This window comes from Tachypleus tridentatus, unplaced genomic scaffold (assembly GCF_004210375.1).
Source record: "Tachypleus tridentatus isolate NWPU-2018 unplaced genomic scaffold, ASM421037v1 Hic_cluster_2, whole genome shotgun sequence".
NCBI lineage: Eukaryota > Metazoa > Arthropoda > Merostomata > Xiphosura > Limulidae > Tachypleus > Tachypleus tridentatus.
The window spans coordinates 27530113-27557545 of record NW_027467782.1 but is presented as its reverse complement, the minus strand read 5'-3'; the positions used below and the strand labels follow the sequence as shown (position 1 = coordinate 27557545).

Sequence of the window (27433 nt, the reverse complement as noted above, 5' to 3'; positions counted from 1 at the left end):
GATTGAAAACTTGACAAATCAAAAGTTACTTCCAAAAAAGCTTCATATGAGTGTATCAGAGACACTTGGAGTAAAATCTCAAAGGACACTCTTATTAATTATCTTGCAGCAATACCTAAAAAACCATCCATAGTAATTAAAACAAGAGAGAGACAACAAAATGCTAACTGTTTCCTTAATCAATCACTCTAACTACATTTCAGTTGTACTGAGTTTAGTATGGGATTCACCTTCTATTGTTCTTTTGAGACAACCTGAAATCTATTTTTGACTTTGTCCTAACACATTTCCACACTTCTGTATTACAAGTTTAACATATGTTACAGGGAAGAGCATTATAAAGACAGGCTGATAAATAAAGAGTATATAACATTAAACTACAACTTTTTACCAACACAATTTGTATAAACAATGACAAAGTAAGTGTACTGTAAATTTGACTTGCATTGTGAAAGAATCTATAGGGATTCATACTTAACCATTCCTCTGTAAGAAAATGTTTTCAAGCTTGAAATTTCTACTGACAAAAATGTTACATATGCTTTATCATAAAAAGCATCAAAAAATAACATTACAAAAAATTAACTCTCAACTCATTAACAGTCTTACAAGAGTCTTACTGTAATTTATTGAATAATTCCCAATTTTATTAGCAATACAAGATATTACAGAATGTTCTTTACTTTGGAGTTAAACTTGAAGAACAAAAAAAAATATTTTCTTCTTGTTTCTCAAACAATTAGTGAAATTCTCCATTAATTATTGTAAACAATTTAAACTTTTCCATCACCATTTTTAAAATATTTGTTTTATATTACAAGTTACCAGTACTGATAATGGTATCACTTACATTTAAAAGTACATGTTTTTTTAGTTGATTTGTTCATTTTTCTCTCACTCAACAAATATTATAAAAGGTGGAATGATATCTTTAAATTTCTATAAATATCCATAAATGGTCTTTATGAAAATTTACTTAACATCCAACTTTCATCATTATTTTCATAATGCATGACATTGTAGGTGTGTCATTTTCCTGAACTTTCAAAACTGTATCATATGACATGAAGTATTAATTAGAAAGGTTCTAGTGTAACTTCCTCCTCAAGACATTATGTAGTAAATTACATTCACAGCAACACAAATTGGTAAGCTTGATATGAAAGATGTGCAACTCACAGTAATTCACTTATTTTATATATATCAGATATTTGAGAATAAAATACATGATAGAAATATTTGCTTCTGAAAAAATGCATAGAAAAGGAGCAAGTAGATAGTGATTTCTACTACCATAAACAAACAGTAACATGTATATATATATATATGTGTGTGTGTGTGTGTGTGTGTTAATTATTAATCCCATAAGTAATGTCGTTTTTTGGGATAGGATAAGTTTAAATGCATATTTCTTGGCTAAATGAAGTTATTCTCAAAGTCACACAAGTTATGTGGGATGAAATGATAACATTCAGAGTAAACCAATTTGTTTCTTCACTAATTTTGTTGTATTTATTTTAGAAGCCCCAATTATCATGGAGGTATCAGAAGAGCACATAAAGAATATAATGTTTTACAACTTCAGAAAATGAAAGAGTGCTACTGAAGAAGCATTCAAAATGTATACAACAATGACATTCTGAATGTAGGGAAGTGTCAAAGATGGTTCCATAAGTTTAAAACTGGTGACTACAGTTTGACGGATGCAGCTCGCACTGAGTGCCCTGCTGAGTTTGACAATGACCTGCTTCTAGCAATACATGAGAAAGATTGTGCTGTAACTGTTGTCCATCCTTCCATTGTCCATCAACATTTGCAACTTGGTAGAGTTTTAAAGTTTGGAAAATGGGTACCACATGAGTTGTCAGCTTATAATCTGAGAGAATGAGTAGACATCTGCACATCTCTTCACTCTCATGAACTTCAAGCTTCATTTTTGAGCCACCTAGTTAGTGACTGGAGATAAGAAATGGATACTCTATCAAAATGTCCTGCACTGCCAACAGTGGGTTAATGCAGTAGAACCAGCAACACCACAGTCAAAAGTGAACCTGTACTTCAGATGGTGTAACACTGTTTGAGTTGTTACAAACAAATCACACAATAACTGCTGAGAGATGGTGGCAGTAATTGGATTAATTGAAAGCTGCACTAAAAAATAAATAAAAAGAGACCTGCTTTGGTAAATCAGAAAGGAGTTGTTTTCCACCATAACAATGTACATCCTAACATTGCTAGGGTCACTTTTAAAAAAATTGAACAGCTCAGCTGGAAGAAACTTCCCTATCCTCCTTATTCTCCTGATCTTGCTCCTTCAGATTATAATTTTTTCAAAAACTTGACACATCATCTGAATGGAAAACAGTTTACTTCTATGATTTGTTAAAAAGTAACTCTTGTACCTTTTATATCTCAAAACAACTTGATTTTTATAAGTGTGATATTGAAAATATTTTGATACATTTCCAGACTGTTATTGAGAAGAGATTAAGAATATGTAATTGATGAAAGTTGTTATTTGAGTTATTTTTCTTCTTTTAAATCTTAGTGTTAAAAATGATATTACTTATGGGATGACCTCACAGTTTTCATATATATAGTGTAATCTACACAGGAAACCTAAACAGTAAAAAAAGGAAATAACTGCATCACTGACAGTGTTTCTGTTTAAAGCTTTATGTGATTTTGTAGTCAACAAATTCAAGATACAAAAATTGCTTAAAAATGGTATTTATAAAACAGAGAGTAATCTATCAATTATTTTAGGATTAACTTGATAAGTTCATTTATTCCACAACCTTCAACAGAAAAACATGTCTTTGAAATAGCATCTCAATATTACTTGCCAGAAAACAAACTACCAGAGCAGTTCCTAAAATTAAAGATATAAGTATCTATCAATTAATATACATACAAACATGTACACACTTGTTTAGGCACACTTTCCCAGTTTGAATGATTTAATATTTCTTAACTCTTTTCTGTCTTCAATCTTATAAAACCTTATTTCTTGATCTTCTAACCACACTACAACATTGAAAACTCATTCTCATCTGTGAAATATGTATTTGAAAATACATTTGAAAACACACTAGTTAATTCCATCCAGAACACAAACAAAATCAATTTAACTTGAGAAATGCCAACTGAAATATTATTCAAAACATTGCCAAAAGCAATTTACTACTGTCTTACTAATATTAAAATATATAACTTTACAACTGCATGAAAGTGTAATTCAGAGAATAAAACAAATTATCAGTCACTTTCAACTATAAAAACCTGAGTTTGAATACAATATCAAAATTCTTATGATATATTTAAACTGCTATAAGTTGCACTAACATTACAGTTAAAAAAAACACTTTATCACTGATATAAATTTCTAAATGTTAAAATGAGACACATCTTAATACAACAAATAGAAATGCAGTTAGCCACATTGCACAGATGTTTAACTTGCATTTCTTTCCATATAAAACAAATATTCTAACAAAATGTATTATATAACATTAAATTATCTCTCATTATAATACTGTTCTGAAACTTTATGTGCACTTCATTTTAAAAGATATAAACAAAAGGCAGGTGTAAATATACTTCAGTCAACATTTTGAAGTAACACATATTAAAAGCTCATCAAAGTTTTAAAAAGATCTAACATTAATAAGTCATACAATAACATGGTAAGTCTATTTATTGTTTTGAGTATGGTAAAGTTCAGCCCTAACTAAATTAAACCAAAAAATATACATAAATTACAGTGTTAATTTATTTCTTTATTGCAGAAAGGATGTATGCAAAATAAATGATTAACAAATGTCAGGCCTAAGACAAGTGGACTTAGATTTTTGGTGTATGTGATAAGAGTTCTTTTGTATTACTCTAGTATTTAAAGAAGTACTGTTACAATAAATATATTAATTTTATTGCAAATGTTTTGTGGGTCTCTTTAAGCTAAAATTATTAAACACCAATTAACCAGTCATATTTCCAAAGTAACATTCTCTTATATTTTTGTTCTCAGAAGAATAACAAACCTGATTATTTTTTCTGATTATAAACATGTTTCAATATGTTTCTTGTTGAAAATTGTGAAGCTGTTTGATATATTTCTGCTCATAAAGGACAATGTAACTCAATATGGGTTTTAGATAAATTTCTAAATTTACTATGTAATGGTACTGTTGCTTCATTATTGGTCTGTATTACATATGTATCTTAAACATTTCTTGGGAAAGTAGTTTTTCTAACCTAATCTGGTACAGATTTAATAAAATTCCATTGCTCTAACTCAAGTAGAATATAGTAATAACACTGAGGTACAATACAAAGTGTACAGCATGCCAACACTAAAATAACTTTGAATGAAATACCTGTATTATTTGAACTTTCTGGGTGAATTATTTTAACATATTTAATTCGTTTTATTATCATAATGTACCATTAAAAAATCTATAACAATACTCATTTTAAAACTGGTTGATATTTAAAAATGAATTTAACAGTTTGATAGAAATATGGAGAATAACTTGTTACAGAGTATTTTAAATTAGTTCAGCTTGTGAAATGGATTCTAAAATAATTTAATCAGCCTAAGTGGACTTTTAACATGAAGAGAACTGTCACATTTAAAATACAACTGTAGTCATCATAGTCTAAAGAATTCTTGAAGGTACATTTAACTTGTTTTAAATATCTAATTTTAAAATAAGTGGACTGCTTGCTGCATGTTATTTTCAAATTTATCACTAACAAATCACAGACATCTACTATAGAAGAATCCTAAAATTTTGACGTATGTAGTTTCGGAGTATGAGTTGAATGTAAAAATGTGCACAAGTTTGCAGAGGAGTTAAAGTGTTGATAGAAGCCACATATTTATTTCCTCTTTGGTTACTGTGTTTCAAAAACTGGAAAGTCTCACCTAAATACTAAAATTCATTAAGTTCATACTTATTGTAACTAGGGACACACACAACATGACTAGATAGTGGTGAGGTCCACGATAAACTAATGAAAAATAAATAAGAGGTAGAGAAAAGTTCAGTTGAGGAAATTAGTATAGAAGTAAATATAAGGGTAGACTTATTTCTTACTATCATAATAACAGAAGTAAAAGATATAAAATAGATAACTTCAGAGCATTAGTAAGAATGAAAGATTTTAATATAATGGGAATAACTGAAATACGGTTAAACAAAGATGATGTGTGACAAACATTTCCTTCAAATATAGTGTTTATGTCTTTTAATAATTAGAGTACAAAAGGGAGAAGTGGATTTACATGTACAATGTAAGTTACATCCTGTTTTAGTTAAAGATATCAAAGATAACAACAATGAGATTATATCCAGTGAAGTTTCTATTAGTGTATATGAAGGGAAATGACATTTAATGGGAATTTGTTACAAACAACCAAAGAATATTCACATAACTCAAACAGTCACAATGAGATTAAGTTTTCAGCTGTTTGTGAAGCCACAATTATGAGTGATTTTAATTTGAAGCATACAAAACGGGAAATGCTACAGTCAACCTGTGAGAGAGAAAGGTTTTTGTCAACTGTTCATAATGGCTTTTTTTACCAATTGGTCAAGGAATCTACTAGAAAATGCTCTGTCAGATTTGTTGTAACTTTGAAAATACAGGAAGAAAACTGGGGAACACATGGGTACAAGTGATCACTGCTGTATTAGGTTTGATGTTTTTTTCCTGCATATTGAAATGACAAATAACAATATTTTGATTTCAAATTTTAAAGGGAAACAACAAGAATTATCTGTTAACTGGGCAGCTGTGTTATGCTGAGACACTGAGCCAATGTGGAAAATCTTCAAAGAAAAAACTGTCAATGTTCAAGGTAAATATTTTCCTTATAGAAAGAATAGGAAAGCAGCAAGTAAAAGTAATGTTGGCTCACAAAGAGTTATAGAAATAAAATTAATGAGAAGCATAATAAATTGGAAATTAGGGGTGATGAAAATTGTCCCAATACTTAAAGACCTATTAGTCTTACATCAGTTGTGGAACACATTTTGGAGAATCTGATTAAAAAAAAAACTCCAAAAATTTATTTAACCAAGCTAAGAATTTTATTAGATAACTAACATGATTTCACTGATGGAAAACCTTGCCTCAGAAATCTGTTGACATTTTTTCAAAAGGTTACTACTTGTGTAAATGAGAGTAAGAGAAGATCTGGAAGAAAGGATTGTCACAAATGCAGTTCAACCAAACCAGATTAATGTCACAAATGAGGTACCTCAGGGTTCAAGTCTTAGAACCTTTGCTCTTTTTTGATTTGCATCCATGACACAGATGAAAGAATGGTCAATAAATTACTTAAATGTCCAGATTACATTAAGACATAGAGTGTTACTACCTGTGAATAGGATGCCACTGATTTACAGAAGGATTTATATCATTCAGTGAATTGGGCAAATAAATGGCAGATGGGATTTAATTATAATAAATGCAAAATAGTGCTGGTGAGTTATCATGATTTGAATAACAATTTGGATGGGAATAATATAAACAGTGTCATGAAAAATAAGAATCTTGATGTAATAGCTGATCAGTCTCATAAGCTATCCAAGCATTGTGTTATTGCTGGTGGTAGGACAAATAAATATTATGTTATATCTAAAGAGATTTTCAATACGAGTCTAAAGCAGTTATAATTTTATTGTATGGTTCATATGTTGTGTCATATTTGGAGTATTGTGTTCAGTCTTGGTATCCTTACCTTAGGAAGGGCTTTGAATTGTTTGAAGGGTTCAAAGTTGGGTTACTAGAATGGTGCTTAGGATGGAGGAGTTGTCATATGAGGAGTGGCTGAAATCTCTTGTACTGCTTTCTCTTGGAAAAAAAAAGAATTAGAGGAGGGGTGTGATATGATTGAGGTGTTAAATATTGTAAAGGGAATTGATGATATTGATGCATCATAATTGTGCATAATTAACAGTGAGAATAGTAGGGCTAGAGGACTCTAGTATAAACACTGGCAGGTTGGTTGGTTGATTTAATGTTTTATGGCACAAAGCAGCTAAGTTATCTGTACCAAACATCCAGAAAAAAGGTAAAAGTAAATTTAGTAAAATTCATAAAAGGAAATCAAGGTAAAACAAAACAAAGTTTAAAAAACAACAACATAAATAGCATAAGACCAATGTTTACATCTAGTCTACAACGTCAACAATACAGTAATTCAAAGTTGTAAAGGACTTTCTGTAGCATGACTGTAATAATCATAACTCACCAGAAAGACTAACAGATAAGTTCAAAAAACACCATCAGTAAACTGAAGTTGGCCTTTCCAGTCCTGGTTTCAAGTTACTTAATGGACACTGGCAGAGTAGAAGTCACCTTCAGCTATGATAACTTTATTTTTCTTACAAGATAGTTAGCCTTTGAAATGAGTTTTCTTTGGATGTTATGGAGCAGAAAATTTAAACAAGTTTAACAGAAAGCTTGATAAGTATATGAATAAGTGTTGGCTTTAAGACTTCTAAAAATTAATTCATTAACATTTATAGTTTGAATTAGAGGATGTAAGAGCCAGGATGGACCAAGAGATCCCATACTGTTCCAAAACGTTATATATTATGTCCAGTGCTTCAGACTGCAGTCTAATTCCAGAAGATTTAATATGTTTCTAATGCAACAATAAAACTTTTGTCGATAATGTAGCTTCGAACTCAGCTTTGTTGTTAGTATTACATGGTTCACTATGGTACTGAAAGAGTAAGACCATACAACGTAGGAGAATATAGTATTGGGTAAACTGAATTCTGAAAAAAGTTCTATTCTAACATCTAACTTCGTTTTTGTTTCGTTGGTCCCCTCATGATTCTATTTCGGATCAACTGTCCATTTGATTACAAACGTACCTTTATGCTAATATTTATGCTTTAATGGTTGAGGTTATGTTTATTTCTGCATGCATCATACTTGGGCCAACAAAGTATAGCAAAAATATAAATTCTCTTTCTGAGAGTATGAATAACCTGGTTCTGAATTACATTGTTGAGTTGGCTAGGTCACTCGGCATATTACATTTTGTCTTTTGCAAAAAAGAACATCCTAAACAACCAAGAATGTTTGGCAACCAGAAAATAAAACATTTAAACTCACCATTTACACTAAAGTTATCTAAACTGTGATAACCGAAAGCTGTAAATTTCCTATTGAAAATCCTTATTTTTCGGTATCAAACAATGAACTATAGTCTACAAAAGACCTCTGCGCTACATAGTGGTTAGATTTTGTATAACGTTATATTTACATATTTTTTCAATTATAAATAAGCATTAATTATAGATTATGAAAAATAAAATAACTCTTCTTTGTTTGGTTGGTTGGTAATGGTAAGTACAAAACAACACAACAGGCTATCTGCGTTCTGCCTACCACAAGTATCAAAATCCGATTTTGAAAGTTATAAGCCCCCAGACTTTCCGCTTAGCCACCGGGAAAATAACATTTGAACATCGATTGTGTATTGATATCGAGCAATGTACAGTAAATACACTCTTTTGGTAAGAAATGAGTCTTAATGAAGGTTTCTGAAATAAATTAGAGCCATGTTTGTGATTTCAGAAAAATACTAACAAGCAAATAAATAAATTGAAATTTGATATCTTTTGACAAAAACTGTTTTAAATAACCACGAAACAGATTAAAAGGGAAGTTAGTTTTCAAAAGCTGTAATTTTATTTATGTACAGTTTCATAAATTATTATGGAAAAGTGAGCGAAACACTAATAATCAGAAACTTAGGGACTGGTAGCCCAACTACTTCCAGAACTCCTGTATTCTATACACACGACACACCCGTGCTTTACTTATGAAAACCACTTCACACGAAATTTAACAGTTGCAGCACAAATTACAAGGTTCAGCCACGCGAGTGGCCATGCCTAACCTTATTACGCTTACATCAAGCATTTTGAAGCTTAAATCTGTCATCCTTCTCATGAAAAAAAAAAATTAATAAAATATCTAATAAAATTCTTTGTTTTTCACAAATATTTCAATTTGTATGACTGAAAATATACCAATCACAAGAAGTAAAACATTGAACTACACGTGTTTATATTTGCTATGATTTCATCTACATTGACAATTTTATCCACTCATTAATTTTCAATTGATTAAGATAAGATATTCTTGCATTATTCTTTTGAAAAACATTAGGTACAAACTGGATTAGAAACACCATATGAAACAGCGCTCTTAAAGATGTAAAACTGTATTCTCACTCTCTTGCCAGTGGCGTGAGTCTCTTTGTTACTATGGTTTCTTCCATGAAAAAATTGCCACTTGTAATTCTCAACGCAAGGGTTTTGGATTCTCTTTTGTTCGTTATGTATTTTATTTTACCCTACTTCTTTAGACCTGTAGATGGATTGGTTAACTGATGAGTCCAAGCTTGTTGTGTCTGAAGCTAAAGTGTTGCTGAGTTAAACAATATGTAATGTTTGAAATTTTCAAATGTTGGTGGTTAAATTCTATAGTTTTTTCGATTAATCGGCATTAATCACAATTATAGTTTCCTAGGCCTGTAGCACATGGACTGTAGATGCCCAACAACAATATTAATCTTCTCTCTTGGTGCGCTGCTTTTATATAAAGCATGCGAAACTAGATTATACACCGAAGGTCGCTTGGCAAACGTATTGTCAATCAGTAGCATTACATACACACCTAGTACTTTGTTGATTCTTACGATCGAGAATCTTCTATTAATTTCGAGAACAGGCAGGACTTGTGAATTACACAGCCCACAGTAAACGTCATAAGAAAAATAAAATTACACTGAAAGAAGCGAAGGTACTACACTAAATGTACAATAGTAAATCTGTTACAAAATAAAAACCGATAACTCAAGTGAGACTGAATTACCTTTTGACGAGGAACGCCCGGCATGACCAAGCGTGTTAAGGCGTGCGACTCGTAATCTGAGGGTCGCGGGTTCGCGTCCCCGTCGCGCCAAACATGTTCACCGTTTCAGCCGTAGAGGCGTTATAATGTGACGGTCAATGTGATGGTAAAAGAGTAGTCCAAGAGTTGGTGGTAGGTGGTGATGACTAGCTGCCTTCCCTCTAGTCTTACACTGCTAAATTAGGGACGGCTAGCACAGATAGCCCTCGAATAGCTTTGTGCGAAATTCAAAACGAAAACAAAAATTGAGGAGGAACGGGTAAATAAAGAGAAACCTCAGAGTCAGAGCATGTTAGTGTTGTGTTAGTTGATGAAGTAATAATGATAAGGGACATCTCAGTTAAAAACACTAGAAGTGAAGATAAGGACCCCAGTAACAAATAATATGTCAAATACTTTCCCAATGATATATGAGTAGAACCTTATATCATGCAGATGCTCAAGTAGTTGCATACAAACCCAAGAATGATGTGAATGAAAGTAGGTAATATTGCCTCTAATAACATAACAAACACTGGATAATATGATACTCTATTTATGAAGTTGTAATTACGTTAAGTAGGTCTGTTTCTTTATTTTGAATATTGCACAAAGCCATACGAAAACGATCTACGCCAGCTGTCCCTGATTTAGCAGAGTAAGACAAGAGGAAAAGCAACTCCTGGGGTACTCTTTCAAACGAATAATGGGATTGACCATAATAACGCCCTAAGAATGAAAGGGCGAACATGTTTAGTTAAATTTGGATTCGCACCCGTGACTCTCAGATTACGAGTCGAGTGCCCTTACCACCTGGTAATGCCGGGGCACGTAACGTAGGATAAGTCATATATGTATATAATTACATAAGATTATATGTTTATCAAATAAATTGTACAATATATTTTAAGAATAAATACTTAATAATTGTTTAGCTTTATTTGTAACATGAGAGTCACAATCAATTAATTTAAAGTAAACATTATGACAAATTTAATTACGAAACTCGATAGGAGTCGTACGCATTGTTTGTAACTCATTGATGCAGAGATTATCGAGTGTCGCGTGTAGAGTACAGAAGACAGACGATTAGGTGTAATAAAGATAAATAGTTTGGTTTGATGTTTCATAGCACAAAGCAACTAGACTATCTGCGCTAAAGATAAATAAATAGTGTGATTGGAATAGTAGAAGTAGAAAAACAGACAAAAATTAGCAGACGAGATGTTACGAAACGGAAGTAGGCCAAAGAAAAGTAAAAAGGGAAGTTAATCGTCGTGGAAGGCCTTACGATTAATATAGGCCTAATAATTGATATATTATTGTGAGTATTGTAAAAATAACGAAAATAATTTATTTCGCCAAAGAGAGAACTGAGCATATATTTATATTAAATCTTTTAAAATCAAAATTACAGTTTAACTTCAGTTTGACGTATTTTAAAAAACAAAAGGCCAGCTAAGCCTAAAGTTACCACTAACCAACGTAAGCCTTATCGAAAGAATCTGTTTCTGTTATGGCGAAATAGAAAATAAGAAATGTATTTCATTACAAAAAAAATATGATGAAATTCAAAAATACGAAGCGAAATTTAACGTTTACAAAACTTGCAGATTAAAATAATTGACACCAACCTTCCTAAAATTAAAGTATACCTCCAGACCAAAATCTCCCCAGTGGCTCAGCAGTATGTGTGCGGAATTGCAACACTAAAAACTGGGTGTCGATACCCGTGATGGGCAGAGCACAGATAGCCCATTGTGTAGCTTTGTGCTTAATACAAAACAACAACCAGACCAAAGAATCAAATATATCACAGAAGAACTTCAAATTAAAAGTTTAAAACAAAGTATAAAGGAAATTTTCTGCAAAAATGAACTGAATCCCCGCAACAAACTTGCAAGTTTAACTTCCTCTGAATATTACTATTATCACCATTCATACGTAAAATCACATACTATAAAGGCTTAACAATCAACTAAAGCAGCCCTGGATTAACCATTAAGCAAAATACGCACGTGATTAGGGCACCAATGGAAGGGAGAACCACAGAGATTTCCCCTTAGTTATAATGCCCTTACCTCTTTCACTTCCACACTTAACTTTGGTTGATTTTTTTTTTTTTTTTTTGTAATTGCTCTTACCTACCGTGCTTGACTTTACTCTGCATTGTTAAAAAAGTTTTCTTTGGCTCGGTTAGTGACTAAAGTTTCGAGAATCTACTAAACTATATATCTGAAGTAAGAAGTAATTGATTTGCGAAAGATTACTGTAAAGAGTGGTTCAAAATGTTGATACAACTTCAGGTAAAAGATGATCATATGTTATGATGTCTAACCTTGCAGATGAAATATTTTTCTCAATCATTCCTTCTGCTGTGGCTATATATAAGAACTTTTCGGCAGTGGAACTGTTTTGTTTTATCATTTACTGCTTTATTCAGTCACATCTACAGAAACAAAAGAGAATAATACCACAGAAATATAAGTCAAACGAAATGGTAACATGTGTACAGAGACGTGGCTAGTTTAATGTTTTTTTCGGCTTTGTTTTCGTGCCTTATATTTGGGTTATTGTCTTGTTTGTTTTAGTTTTATTTGCGTTAGTATTGGTTTATTTGTGTGTTTTGTAATATTTTTATAAGTGTGTTTTTCACTGAAGTTTTCTGAGCCGTTACGTTTTTTGGCTTCAAATAGCTTGCTGTTAAAAAACCTTTGTTTGTGAGTACATTGTTTGCAATTTATCATACCAAGAAAAATTTTAGAAAGGAATGCTACTGTAGCAATGCCACCGTTCATATATTACATGTAACCTATAAGAGCATTTGGGCATGTATGCATACCCTTCTAATTATGTAATAATATAAGCAGATCTGAAGCTGAGATTTACTAAGGAGATACGTACAAGGGTGCCTTCTGGTGATATTTTTTTTATGAGACGAACGAACAATCCGAGACAGAAACACAAATACAACGAAGAGAAACTTTCAGGTGTAATTCAACTATTTTGTGACTATAAATTCAGTTCACTATGTGTTGTATTACATTTCTGAAAAGCTGGGAAAACAATTGAATGATCGGAGCAGTCTGAAGGCGATAATTCGACCTTTTAGGTCAAATTACGTAAGACTTCGACATGTTCGATAACAAGGTTCTTAACATTGCTATGTTTATACCATACGACTAGTAGTAGTACAGTACTGTGGCGCCGTGGTCATACGAAGATAATGTAAACTGAAAAATCAAGAAAATCAATTTAGGATTGAAAAAGTGCATAAACTAAATAACTTCATGTGAGCAAGGTTAGTACTAAGTACTAGGCTTAACGTTAGTGGCCTCAGTTGCAATGTACAGGGTGGCCCATAAGTCCCTACCCATCCATATATCTTATGTATCCAGTGTATCTCGCTGCATAATATGCGACGCCATGTTCTGTGAGATATTTTCAAGTATAAATGGGTTACATCGGCCATATTTCTGTGAAAAAAAGAAACGAATATATAATACATGCGTAACTGAATATAACATAATAACATATGGATGGGTAGGGACTTACGGGCCACCCTGTATTAGCATTAGGCCTGACGTTAATGTCATCTGAGAACTGAGTGACAATAACGTTAAGCCTAAATACTGTAACAAGTTTAGTGTAAGTACACTGGAAACGCTACTGTAGCCTGGAATAATGAAGTGGACTATTCCCAGTGTAAGGCTGTCGTTTTGAATTTGCCTTCGCATCCAGGCATGTAAGTAAAGTTTCAGACATATGCCTATTTCGTTGATGTATGGTTTGTTGGCTCATCTAAAGTCCCAGGTCAAATCTGAGGTCAAAAGAAAAGTTGAGGTTACAACTCATTCTTCAGATATTAGGATTAAGGTACTCTAGCCCAGGCCTAACCCAGTATTTAATAATTCAATGTGCAATACAGTTTACAACTGATTATATGTTATATATGTGTATTATTACAGAATGATTACTGTGTATATAGGCTACTACAGAATGTGTTGTGGATCACAAATTGTTTTGGAATACTTTTGGCTCACAATGGATTTACATATTACCATTGTCATTGCTTCTTGCAATCAGCTACCATAACAACAACCTTAATGAAACTTTTGCAATGACTGAAAATTAATTTTTCTAAAATGGATTGAGGCCAGTCATGAATGGTTTTCAATGGTTATCAGAATACAGTAAGTCAATAAAAGTATTTATGAATTCATGTTTATGTGCTGATGGATCTGGACCCGAGGATAACTTTCTGACAGTCTTTGTCTAAATGTAGACCTAGAGTTTAGTATGTTTGACTGTCTTACGAATGTTTTTTTTCATAAATGTCAGTGTTTTTCTTATCATTATAACTATATATGATCCGTATTATTTTGTGTTTTTTTCTCTGTATATTTCAGACTGCAAGATGAAACAAGTTCATTTAAGTGGTGCACAAAAGAAAAAACTGGCAGAAAAGAACCAACAAAAGGCTTTGGATTTAGTGGCCAAGTCTAGATAGCAGACTAATTTGTTCACTGAACTTACACAACAAGATCTTCCAAATCAAAACCCATCTCTGCCATGAGAAGTCACTTGTACTGTATCTGACTCTGACATGATTAAAGTTGAACCAAGCTCCACATCTACAAGTACCACTTTGTCCACTTGAAGGTCAGAACATTATGATGACGTTGAGGTGTCACAGGCTTGCTCAACTGCAACAACTTTCACAACTGATCTTACTTTGCTTGTAAATTCTCCAGATAAATCTAGTGTTAATGTTGATGCAAGTTTCTCCACAAGACAGTTTGAAGTTGAAATAATTTCTGAAAATGAAAATTGCTGAACTATGGTAAAATGCTTCAGTCTAAAAAAGATGAAGAAACTAAAGCAAAAGATCCAGGGTTGTGGCTCGATTTCTCTGCTGCTGATGTGGCTTATTCGATTGCTTGTGGACCCACTGACTGTTAACACCACAATGGGTCATTTGTTAAATCTTGCTGGACTTTCAATAGTAGCAAACTAATGAAATACTGTTTGCAAAAACTTTTCTTTGGGGTAAAAGCCAATGGTGAGTAATACAAGAGAGAATGGTTGTTGTATTCACTGTCGACTCTTTGTCCCTAAATTTGCCTCGTGTTTTGTTGAAAGAGAAGGGTTCAGTGACTGGCGAAATACTATTGTAATTGATCATCATTAAAGAAGCACTACTCACCGAAACTCTATGTTAACATACTTAACTTACAGACAAGGTTTAGGCTTGCAACAAGAGTTGGAAAAAGAAATTAAAAGAAGAGTGCGATTACTGGGAACATGTCTTGGAGCATGCAATAGTTGTTATTTGTACGTTAGCTGAACGTAGCCTGGCTTTTCACAGAACAGATGAAATTTGGTTCACTGCAGAATGGGAATTTTTTAGGGCTACATTAGCTCATAAGTCAGTTTGATCCAGTTTAGCAGGGCATATTTATAAATATGGAAATTTTGGAAAAGGAAATCCTTCATACTTGTCCAAAACCGCCAATGAAGAACTCATTGAACCAATGGTTCAGAAGGTCTACACATTTGTTGTTGATGAAGTAAATTCTTCTTGTTATTTTAGCTTGTCAGTTGACTCGACGCCAGATCTATCACATATAGATCAGATAAGAGTTGAACTCGATACTTAAAAAATGAGCAGCCTATTGAATGCTTTTTAACCTTTTTGGAACCAAAAAGTCAAATGACTGATGAAATGGCAAACCAGGTATTGCAGTACTTACGTGAACTTTGCAAACTTAATTTTACAAAATATAGGGGTCAGTCTTATCACAATGCTGCTAACATGTCTGGGCGTTGTAAGGATATGCAGCAAAAGATTTTAGAAGAAAATAAGTTTGCCATATATGTGCCTTGTGCAGCCCATTCATTAAATCTGGTAGACCGAAGTTCTTTCTACTGCTGTCAAGTGGCAATTAACTTTTCTCTACAATGTATTTGCTCTATACATATTTTTCAGCCTCAACCAGCCAGTGGAAAATTTTTAAAGCTTGTACAATCAGGCAGAACGTGCTTCCATATTGCTCTCATGTTACTCTCGCTTCGTTGATATTCTCGATAGCACTTCTGATGATGTAATTTTTCCAGAATTTAGTCGAAGATAGTGCAGCTTCTGTAATTGTAGTCTTTATTGCTTGAGAGAAAGTTCGCTTCAAATAATAAGCTTCAAACGTTACAATGACACCGTGATTCATTAATTGCAGTAGAGATGTTGTATTGGGTGGAAAAGATGAATTTTGACATTTCCATTAAAGTCACAAAGTCCTGTTGGATGACTTTAAAGTCCAAGTTGTTTTCTTTTGCAGTAATGTTCAACTGCAGGACAAAAATAGCTTTTTTAACCAGTCTTCAAACAAAGGTTTTGGGACCCATGCTTTTTTTATTTGATCGCCAAACAACTGGAAGAGTCTTCTTTGCACAACTGATAAGTGTTCGGGGTGTTTCCGCACGATACACAAGCACAGGTTTTAATTTAAAATCGCCAGATCCATTTCCGCAAAACAAGTGTCAAACGATCTTTTACCCCTTCTAACGTGGCCGAGTTTTTTTCATTTTCTGATAGAAAAGTTCTTGAAGGCACTTTTTTTCCCAAAATAAACCCCTTTTATCAACATTAATATTTGGTTATCTTCGTAACGAACTTTTTATTAATTTGAACTTTCGCCTGCAATACGAACATTATGAAAACCAGAGTGTTTTTTAAAACGAAAGAACCAATCACGGCTTGCCAAAAATATTTCTTTAGTTCCCCATTCACCAACGGTTTCTTTAAAGGCGGCCCGGCATGGCCAAGCGTGTTAAGGCGTGCGACTCGTAATCTGAGGGTCGCGGGTTCGCATCCCGGTCGCGCCAAACATGCTCGCCCTCCCAGCCGTGGGGTCGTTATAATGTGACGGCCAATCCCACTATTCGTTGGTAAAAGAGTAGCCCAAGAGTTGGCGGTGGGTGGTGATGACTAGTTGTTTTCCCTCTAGTCTTACACTGATAAATTAGGGACGGCTAGCACAGATAGCCCTCGAGTAGCTTTGTGCGAAATTCCAAAACAAACCAATCTTTAAAGGCGTTTAAAAAACTCGAAGCTTTCGTTTGAATTTCCATTTGACTTAAAGGAATTCGCTTCTGATTACAATCATCTATCCATATTGATAGCAGACATTCCATATTCACCATTAGAGAGCTCCTTTTCTTGACGATTGTTTTCGAGGCAAAACAGTTGGTAGCCATTCAGTACTGTTTTTACTGGTTCTTTTATTTAACAGTCTTACAGATGATTCATTTATTCCTTCGTCTCGTGCGAGTTAGGTTTCTTTGGCTCAGTATCATCACACATTTTTTTCTCACGCATAATAAAATGATCTCTGTAAAAGGTATACACCCGTCCTTAACATGAAAAAACTGAACTGCCGCTGACAGCAACTGATGCTCAGATTTATACTGTGCAGTATATAATGTGCATGCGCATTGTATAGGCTTGTAGAAAGACCTAGAATAAGCGAATGACACAAATTCGTAGACATCTTTTCAGAAATATATGTATTAAAATGTCAGCCATAATAAAAAAGGGCCCAAAGGCTTATTCGTATATAAATAAAGCCCCATTACAGTGAACCCCATACTGTTAAGCTTCACTGCGGACCTCCTTTAATATCCAAGAACACACTTCAAAGACGAAGAGAAATACGTAACAAGATATTTATGAAACTGAAGATTTATAAAAACATAAATCTACGTTTCAAAAACCGAAGTGTCACAGTAACAAAAATTACATTTAACAAAGGATTTCATTCATGTACCATCGTGTGATTGATTTATACGTTAGTTTTGCATGCTATTCTTCTCAGTTTTCAGTTGTTTAACTGAGAAATGAACAACTTAAAAATCTAGAAGCAAATGTATCTTAACGTCAAATTAATAGATAGGTTTGTTTTTAATCTCGCGTAAAACAAGACGAGCCGTCCCTAATTTAGCAATGTAAAACTAAAGTGAAGGCAGCTATTCATCACCACCTATCGCCAACTCTTGGGTTACTCTTTCACCAACGAATAGTGGGATTGACCGTCACATTATAACGGGGATTTGAACTCGCGACTTTCGGATTATGAATCGAGTGCCTTAACCACCTGGCCATGCTGGGCCTGAGGGGAAAGTAGCATTTGCAATTTCTATAATATTTATTATAAATCTTGCCTCCCGCTAGTACAGCGGTATGGGGTTCGATTCCCCTCGGTGGGCTGAGCAGATAGCCCGATGTGGCTTTGCTATAAGAAAAACACACACATAATAAATCTTAGGCTTATTTGATTCAGGGAATTATCTTTATTGCAACAGCACAACAAAACTGTGACAGTATTTTACCTGGCAACCATGAACAGCGTAATGAACATATTACTGTTTTCAGGACGGAAGATCTATTGAAATCTTGGCCTGGTATGGCCAAGTGTGATAAGGTGTTCGACTCGTAATCCGAGGGTCGCGGGTTCGAATCCCGGTCGCAATAAACATACTCGCCTCCCAGCCGTGGGGCGTTATAATGTGATGGTCAATCGCACTATTCGTTGGTAAAAGAGTAGCCCAAGAGTTGGCGGTGGGTGGTGATGACTAGCTGCCTTCCCTCTAGTCTTACACTGCTAAATTAGGGACGACTAGCACAAATAGAGGTTTTGCGTGAACCTATTAGTGTCACGTGACCACAACGAGGTTTGTAAACATATCGCCATATTGGGTGGCAAGTATCCCGCATGACTGAACGAGTTAACAACTGCTGTATTCAGTACTATTCACATGTAAATGGCTGCTGCTGGCTTTTCATCACTTGTAGCACACCTGACAGGTGCTGATAAGGCCAGGTATGAGGAAAACGTGAAGGAACTGGGTGTAGGAGACCCGTATATGCTCCCGCCACGTGTATTTACGCCAGTAATATCCAGCCAAGACAACGTTGTTCAGAGTCAGACTGTTTCCGGAGTAGATCTGCCATATATTACATATGGTGACATTTATATATATTTGATAAACAGGACTTCCACCTATACAAATGAAAGTCTAAAAGGTTACAAAAGCCTTGATGCGTACAAGTACTTTGTGGTAGGATTTGTACAGAATGTGCAGATAACCAGGGCAACGTCGGATAAAGTCATCATTACAGCAAAAGTTTGTACATCATGTTGTATTACATACATGTATCATGTACTCTGTATGATAGATTTAACTACATTTTAGACGAAGACTAGATACTTAAGTAAAGTAGAGCCCCCATTTTAATAAATGGTTCAATATTATTGTACTACATGTGTACTGACTGTTGTCAAAGCTCTAGCCTAGGAGCACTTCTATACATGTTTGTATAATGATATTAAGATACCTTATTGTCTAGGCTGTTTCAAAACTTAATTTTTGATTTATGATTAATTTTTGGTAAGGAATCAATATATAGATAATAAATAGTACAAGTAGACATAGACCGTTAAAGCTGGTCAATAGCCATGTTAGGTTTCTGTAAAAATAATTTAATATTTAGCTGTTCTGTTATTTTTTTATATTATTTTATTATTTGAGTGACACATGTATCCCAACCTGATACCCAGTTGTCTTTAAAAGCTTATATATACACAACTTAATATTTTCTTTGTTATTTTACAGGTGTGCCACTCTCAGCGGCTAAATGAACCACCACTAAAGCTATGGGTTGCTAGTTGCAGGAATGGAGAGATAATATCTTCCCACTGCACCTGCAAGGCTGGACTAGGTGAAGTCTGCTCCCACGTTGCCATTCAGATTCAAGTCTAACTAAGTCTATGAATGATATTTCCGTCTGCATACATGTCTCAGTTGTATATTGTGATGTACACAAGTCAAAATTATCACATGTAGCTTCAAGTTCATCAGCAGAATCAGTACAGCTGCTATCAGTGGCAGCAGTGCCAGCAGATTCTATGAAAGCAAGTTCAAGCAGCCCAGCAGTAGCTTCATGTCTCTTTTGTTGTTCTTTTCTCCTTTTGGTCACTTCTTTCCTGTTTTCATATTTACACAATTCAGCAGCTTTCCTTCTCTTCAGGGAGAACGTGTAAAATGAAATATGGAAGGTACATAGTCAGGTGATAGGGGATCATCACTCGTCGTCCCTGAAACAGAGTACAATAATTTTGTTAAGATATAGACCTACAAGCATGATCAGATAATATTTATATATATAACACATACACTGTACACTTTTAACTAAATATATATATATATATAACTGAATATGCTGAACATTGTTTAACAACTGAATGTACAGCGAACAAATTAATTATTTGCACACTATTTAATTTTGTGCCAGTTGTAGTTTTCTGATGAATCACTTAAATTGGTCCTTTAAGAGATATTAACATTTTGTCTTAATGTACAAATGGCTATATAACCTATTCATCATGAATAATATTGTTCCTTCAGTAAATTTACTATTCAGTAATTTAAAAGTAAAAGAAAAGTGTGCAAAAACATTTCTTTGACTGGTGCTGCAGTGTGCTCTGCTGTACATATATCATGCGTGTAAGTTTCAATTTATTCAGCCTGGCTATAGATGAATTATAGATACCTGACACAAAATGTTTACTACAAAGTCTGGTGTGCTCTGTGGGTGTCCAGTTTTTCCTATTGACAGCTGCAATCCATCGTCTTCTTCGGTCGGGATCTATAGGAAATCTGTAGAATGACACATTTTCCGCCTGTCCACGTCGATTTGAACAGTTAAATGCACAACACGAGTGTACCATCACACACTTTTGACAATGAATCACGCTTGTGTTGGAATATAAACACGGTCAGCAGTAACTAGGTCAAGAGTGACGTCACACGCAAACCTCGATAGCCTTCGAATAGCTTTGTGCGACATTCGAAAAACAAACTATTGAAATCATATTAGTTTTGAAGAACAAAATATTTGATACAGCTAATTGTAGTCATTAATCCCTATATAACACCGTGGAATGCAGTATTTGTCACACAAGTTATATATGTGAATATTCTTTAACTGATTTTTCAATTTAAATATTGTTACAGTGTTTATACATTTATAACTACTCAATTATAATTTACATGTATCATGAGACATCTGTTAGCAGTCTTATTATGGTTGATATCATAAATACCGACTAAGACTTGTATTGTCAGAAGAAATTGCAAAGCAAAACTTCGTATACATTTTATTTGCTTTTACCTAAATTTCAAGTTGAAATCTCAGGCAAGTGTTGTTATTGTTTATTAAATCTAAATTATGCAAAACATAAACATGATTATAATTTCTCAGTTTAAGGTCTTTCACACGACAGAAAGCAATAAACTTTGCAATCATTATTGTTAGTAAAACGTTTTTCCACCGAACAATGTTACTTCAGTTCATGACGTCATTCAAACAAGAATACTTTGTGCGCATAGTAACACTGATATTTCACTTAGAAACAATACAGAAAGTGATTTACAAAGCGTACAGTGCAGAGAGAATTCAATGGCTAATTACACTCAATTATTTTATATTTTCGCTAATTTCCTGCTTGTTTCAGGTTTTAGATTCGTCTACGAAACTGAACGTGGTTCTACTCTCACATTAATTTGTTCAAACCGAGCTTATAAAAGAGCGAGAGAAGAATCAGTAATTTGGTTCTCAAATCTCAATGAACAAGTTATTAATAGTGAGAAAACGCAAATAAAATACGGTGGCAAATTAGTGCTAACCGACATCCAATTTGAAGACGCGGGAATTTACACATGCAAAAATCGTGAAGGTGATTACAAACATGATGTTAGAGGTAAATTAAAGGTTTTTTTAAAGACCGTATTTTCATTTATTAAACGACACTAATTTAACAGAAATAACACCTAAATCGAAATCGTCCATCTTGATTTTAAATTTATTTCAGCCATAACCTTTTCGTTTGATATTTCACTCACCATGTGTATTGATTAAAATAATAATTGTCTGTATATACGTAAGATTACACTGTGTAAGAAAATTTTTACCTTTTCTTGTTTCTGGGCACAAAATGTTATTTTCTAATTGCTTATGCCAAAAGTAAATGGAAAAGGCCTATTCTCTTCAAACTTTACTTTTGTGACTTGGGAGCGTGTATAACGAAAACATGATGGGAGAATATATTTGAGGGCTGATACGTGAAAGGGATTTATATTTCAGTCGCAAATCTCGAAAAGTACTTACTTCTAAATATTTGTGTATAACTTTAGTATAAATACATGTAAATCTTGATTCATACGCTGTTAGGGCTCGGCATGGCCAAGTGTGTTAAGGCGTGCGACTCGTAATCTGAGGGTGGCGGGTTCGCATCCCTGTCGCGCCAAACATGCTCACACTTTCAGCCGTGGGGGCATTATAATGTGACGGCCAATCCCACTTTTCGTTGATAAAAGAATAGCCCAAGAGTTGGCGGTGGGTGGTGATGACCAGCTGCCTTCCCTCTAGTCTTACACTGCTAAATTAGGGACGGCTAGCACAAACAGCCCTTGAGTAGCTTTGTGCGAAATTCACAAACAATCATATATTGTTTTATTCAGACATTATGTAAATTTGCCCGTTTTTACATGTGTATTGACTACAAAATTATTTATATTTCCCATGTATACGAAAGATTATGTTGACAATAGTATCACTTTTAACTTAATTATTTCACAATAAAAATTTCATGTTATGTTTTACGTTTTTGTAAACAACCAAGCCGGGTGCTCATACAAAGAAAAAAGAAAGTTAATTCTGTCATTAATTATCGTTTGCAAAGCATTTGTATTCATTGGTTAGAGCTATGGAATTCCTGATTTTTCTCTTACAGAGCTTGCTAGTTAACGAGGCTAAAAGTAAACAAGATACTCTCTGACAAATCAACCTTAGGTATTCAAAGATTTGGTTAAAAATTTGAAACTCTTACTGATACACAACACTTAAAATCAATTTAAAGTTTCTATACAGTAGTTTCAAACTGTTTATACCACTGCCGTTCGATTCTTTTTTTCTTTTCTTTTTTTGCGAGCTTAGCTCTGCCCCTTACTAGTACAGAGGTAAGTCTACGGATTTACAACGCTACAATAAGAGGTTCGAATCCCATCGGTGAGCTCAGATAGATAGCCTGACGTGGCTTAGCTGAAAGAAAACACACAAACATAAACAACTCAGCTCTACATTTATTTTTATATATACAAATTACATATTTTCGTTCTCACCATAAATGGATGTTTCTTTAATAGTATAAGGTTTTGATGGGGAGTGCAGAGGTTAGTGAAGCCTAATAATTTTGTTTAACGTCACATTTGCTCGCAAATATTTCTGCCTCATTTTTATCAATTTGCTCATTACCGATTTTAAGTCTGTGGTGTGCGAAAATCTCGTTTTAGGAGATTTCTTTAATGCTAGAACCCGTTAGTAGGTCTCATTTATAGCGATCAAAAATATATTTTTTTTTATTCGTTGTAAAATATGTACAGGATGGGTAGAAAATGTTTAAGTTGGCGAAGCAATGATATTACACTCCCGATGATTTAATGTTTAAACTGGAATAAATGCGACTGAATAATTTCTTTGGTTAAAAGGAATTTTGATTAAAACTTCATTTGTTAAAACTGGTGTTTTCTTTTAAATTGATCCTCTTATTCTTGTGATTCAGTATTTTCAAATGACTTGCAAATACGTTGTTTTTTCACATTCTTTATGAATAGATTTAAATCCAAGTCGTATAAGTATGTGTTTAGTTTAAGTGGAGTGCAAATTTACAGAGAAATATGGAAACAAAAACTCGCAGATTAAAAACGTGTAATATAATCTATTGTACCATTTAATCATTCATTAAAAAACGTTACGATTATAGTCTTATAATCGAACTGATAAGCAACCAGTTTTGGACTGCAAACAGATAAAATTAGTTAACACTTAACTTTAAATAACTATGTTCGTGGAGTTATTGTTTTAATGAAATAGTCTTCCGATGGGACAGCGGTAAGTCAATGGATTTACAACGCTAAGATTAGGAGTTCGATTGCCCTCGGTGGACACAGTAAATAGCCCGATGTGGTTTGGCTATAAGAATAACTATGTGTGCTTGATCATTCGAAAAGCTTTTCATTCTCTACAGTTAATTAGAAAGTTAAGTTCTTGCTTTCTACTCCAAGTAAGCTATCAAATATATTGGACAAAAAGCGAAAGATTACACCACACTTACAGTTGAAGGTCCCTACATATAGTTGTCAGATTTTCATGAATTACACGTGGACTGATATTAATACAGCTACAATATACAGCTGCATTTCTTTTCAATTTGTTTAAACATTTTCAAGGTACCTCTAATTGTAGCTGTAGTAATGTCAGTCCGCGTGTAATAAATGAAAATCTGATAACTGTGTAGGGACCACAAACTGTAAGTGTGAAGTAATCTTTGCTTTTGTTTAATAGATTTGGTAGCTTACTCAGAGTAGAAAGCAAGAACTTAACTTTCTATTTGCGGTCACATACAGTGCTTGTATTAACTTAGCTAACTCCGATCTACTGTTTTCCACTGTAAAAGCCAACTACCGTTAATTATTCTGAATTTTGTCATTGAAAACTAACATCTCAGCTCTTGTTTTATATATTTTATTTTGTTTTTCTCTGATATGTATTGATATATTAGTGATACTTACCAATAATCTGGATACTTTTCTAATCATAGTTTTCAGTTGGTTGAGTCAAATAATTCATATTATTCGTTTGTTCACCTACAAAATAAATAATTTCTTTATGTAGTTGTCTCTGCTGATCAAACTGTTGTTACTGCACCAGATAGGAATTTTAAAATACTCAAATCTTCGTTAAGTAAACTGTGTTTTTATCAATTTCGTTCATAAACGACACGTTATCTTGTATATCATTTAATTGTAATGAAAATTGAACTGTCTTATCTTCCAATGATAGTTTTTAACAACCTTCGTGTAATTTCCCATTAATACTATCTGCATTACTCTTAGTATTTTCAGAATATTTTGTAAATTATAAAATATTGTAAATTAAAAGTATCATCTTCAAACTATAATACATCGAACAAGATTTATTAAGTTTTATTAATACAGATATCAAAGTGTGTTTTTATATTGGTTTAATGTGTGTTTGCTCTTGTATTACAAGGAATTATTTGGTTTATTGTCTGGTGAAGTTGGATTCTCTGTTTAGTATTTAAATGTTACCTGAAGAACATTTATTTGAGTTGCAGTGTTAAATTTAAAACGTGACATTCTATTTTTTTTGTGTTACATGAATGTTGTCTTGAGTTTCGGGCTTGTTTCTCTGACGTAAAATACGTGGAAGTTGCCATAAAGTATTTTATAAATGACATTAGTATTGTATTTGCTTTATTTTTCACAAGAATTTAAGTATTTTGTTTATTGCATTTGGGGTTATTGACTGGGTGAGTATCGTGCTGTTGACTGAGGTTTCTCTATATCACCGTATCTCAAATTTCCTTCCTGATCGCTTTATAACCTAAAACGTCGAATTATATATGAGTTCTGTGATAAAAGTTTTAAATTACCCATTGTAGAATGTCTGCAAAATTTATTAGCTTCAAGTGGGTTCCTCAGAAATATAAATGCATGAAATAGATTATGACAACAATGTTAAAACTACTCACAATGAATTATTACATTAGAGATAACATGAAATCAGTTTTTCTTACTTTTCATGAGAGGAAGTGTCGATGTTGAAGTGTGGTATAAATAAGTATTGGTAAACATATCGACATATAATTACTATAAATGTTATCATCAATACTACACATTCTAAAGATAAACCTCACGACCCTTTGTTCGTACATATACTGTTCCATCTAATCAGGACTCCAGTAATGGGTGACATTGCCCAACTCCAAGGTGCAGATGTTGATATTGACAGCTATAATATACTCTTGGAAGATGCATCACATTCCATTAGTTGATGCTGAAGATGCCCTGAAATAACTTTTCAGGGCAGTGATGAAGACGAACTCGTAATATTATCGGTACTCCTGTAATAAACATACAGTATTAGTCAGAGGCTGTCACTGATGTTCATAGCAATAATACTTTATAGGGATTAGTAAGCCATACCAAAACAGTTTAGAATATGCAACCTGGCATATAATGTGACTTAATCTGATATAAAGTTACGGCAGAACAGAATTTATCAGAACAACTTCATGACATAGCTTAACATTTCGTAAATGGTGTAATGTAACCGAAAATTGGTTGCTTTTGGGAAAGGTATGTAACAGACCTTTTCAATGTAAATTTTTATATGCCCAAATCATGAAAATATATTCAAATGAGAATTTAAAATATTGGAAACAAAGATATTTATTGTACTTAAGAGCATCGAAAAATAATTTTGGTTTGCCAGAACAATTCGGAAAAAGACCTGCAACAAGTCGTACGAACACAAATGTCAGAGATAAAAACCGCTGAAGTGTCCCAGGCGACGGTACGTAAAAAAATGTCCCAGTTTTCTAACCGCTGAGTAATTAGATAGATATGCACACACAGATGTACCAGTCACGTGACTGATGTAGTAATTATAGATTTCTATGTGATCAGAGACTAGATGGATTATGGAAAACCTGTAGAGAGAAGTAATGAGGCTCCAAAGTTATTTTGATATAATGAACTCAACTTATGAATGTTGAATCAAAATCTTATGAACTGTAAAGATACAAACCATATCTACGAAGTTTTTAAGAACGTATTTTGAATAAACAATACTTTAAATTTACAGTGAAAGGTGTTATATCGCAATATTATTTATCTTGATAAATCCACAAAATATTAAGTATTTGCTTTTATTTTAACTTCATATGAAAAATTTTCCCGGAATGCATATCACGCATTTTCTGCATTACACGGATATTATTTGATATTTTGTTGTTTGCAAGACACAATCATATACTGATACATTTTACCAACGTGATATTCCCAAAAGAACCTGTATTTTCATACCTGATATTAACATAAACAGTGACAACGGTTTCACGTTTAACTGTGACAAATAAGAATTTTGCAAGGGAAACACCAACGGAAATCTAATGTATCAATAAAAAAAAGATCGTGTGTAATTTCATAAATTTCCAAGTTTGTGTGATTGGTTTCATAAGTGAACTCCATCAGGAAGTACATAAAGAAACAAAAGTCTACTGTTAAGAAACTGTTTTGAAGCACGACACGTTTTATTTTTCTCACGAAAAGTAACATTTATGTTGTTATTTTACAGAGCGAGTTATAATTAATATTATAACTAGTGCGTCGTGCTCATTGTGAGAAACCTTAAAATTCCAACGGTGACACAAAAGGTGCTTACAAAAATATTAACTCTCTGTTGTTTTCCCCAGTGTATGTTCCAGCCGAGAATCTCAACTGTACTCGAGGATACCAAAGAGATGTTTACAGGTGTTGTAAGTATATATGATACTCAATTACTTTAACCTGTTCACATTAAACACAAATA

At 33.4% G+C, this 27433-nt stretch overlaps 1 protein-coding gene and 1 long non-coding RNA gene across 32 annotated transcripts in view; one reads left to right on the top strand and one right to left on the bottom strand.

Annotated features, from left to right (window-relative positions):
* The window catches only part of LOC143242997 (uncharacterized), a 42333-nt gene extending 33699 nt beyond the window's left edge, over positions 1-8634 (bottom strand). For 17 of the 30 annotated variants that reach the window (XR_013023577.1, XR_013023576.1, XR_013023570.1 and 14 more), the window contains exon 1: positions 7262-8406. This is a non-coding gene — a long non-coding RNA (uncharacterized LOC143242997). Of the gene's footprint in view, positions 1-2928; positions 3054-7261 lie in introns of all 30 variants that reach the window. The other 13 variants (XR_013023555.1, XR_013023556.1, XR_013023559.1 and 10 more) reach the window with 3 other exon arrangements.
* A 2348-nt stretch (positions 8635-10982) lies between these two features.
* LOC143242631 (uncharacterized) lies at positions 10983-21222 on the top strand. 2 transcript variants are annotated; one of them, XR_013023025.1, is made up of 3 exons: positions 10983-11248; positions 14334-14986; positions 19594-21222. XR_013023025.1 is itself a non-coding variant. In XM_076486108.1 (2 exons), the coding sequence occupies exons 1-2, from the start codon at positions 18742-18744 to the stop codon at positions 19738-19740; spliced, it is 510 nt and encodes a 169-aa protein (XP_076342223.1). In that variant the 3' UTR covers positions 19741-21222. The 2 variants fall into 2 exon arrangements, 1 of the variants encoding a protein (XP_076342223.1); XM_076486108.1 differs by lacking the exons at positions 10983-11248; positions 14334-14986 and adding an exon at positions 18742-19104.
* Positions 21223-27433: the final 6211 nt, after the last annotated feature.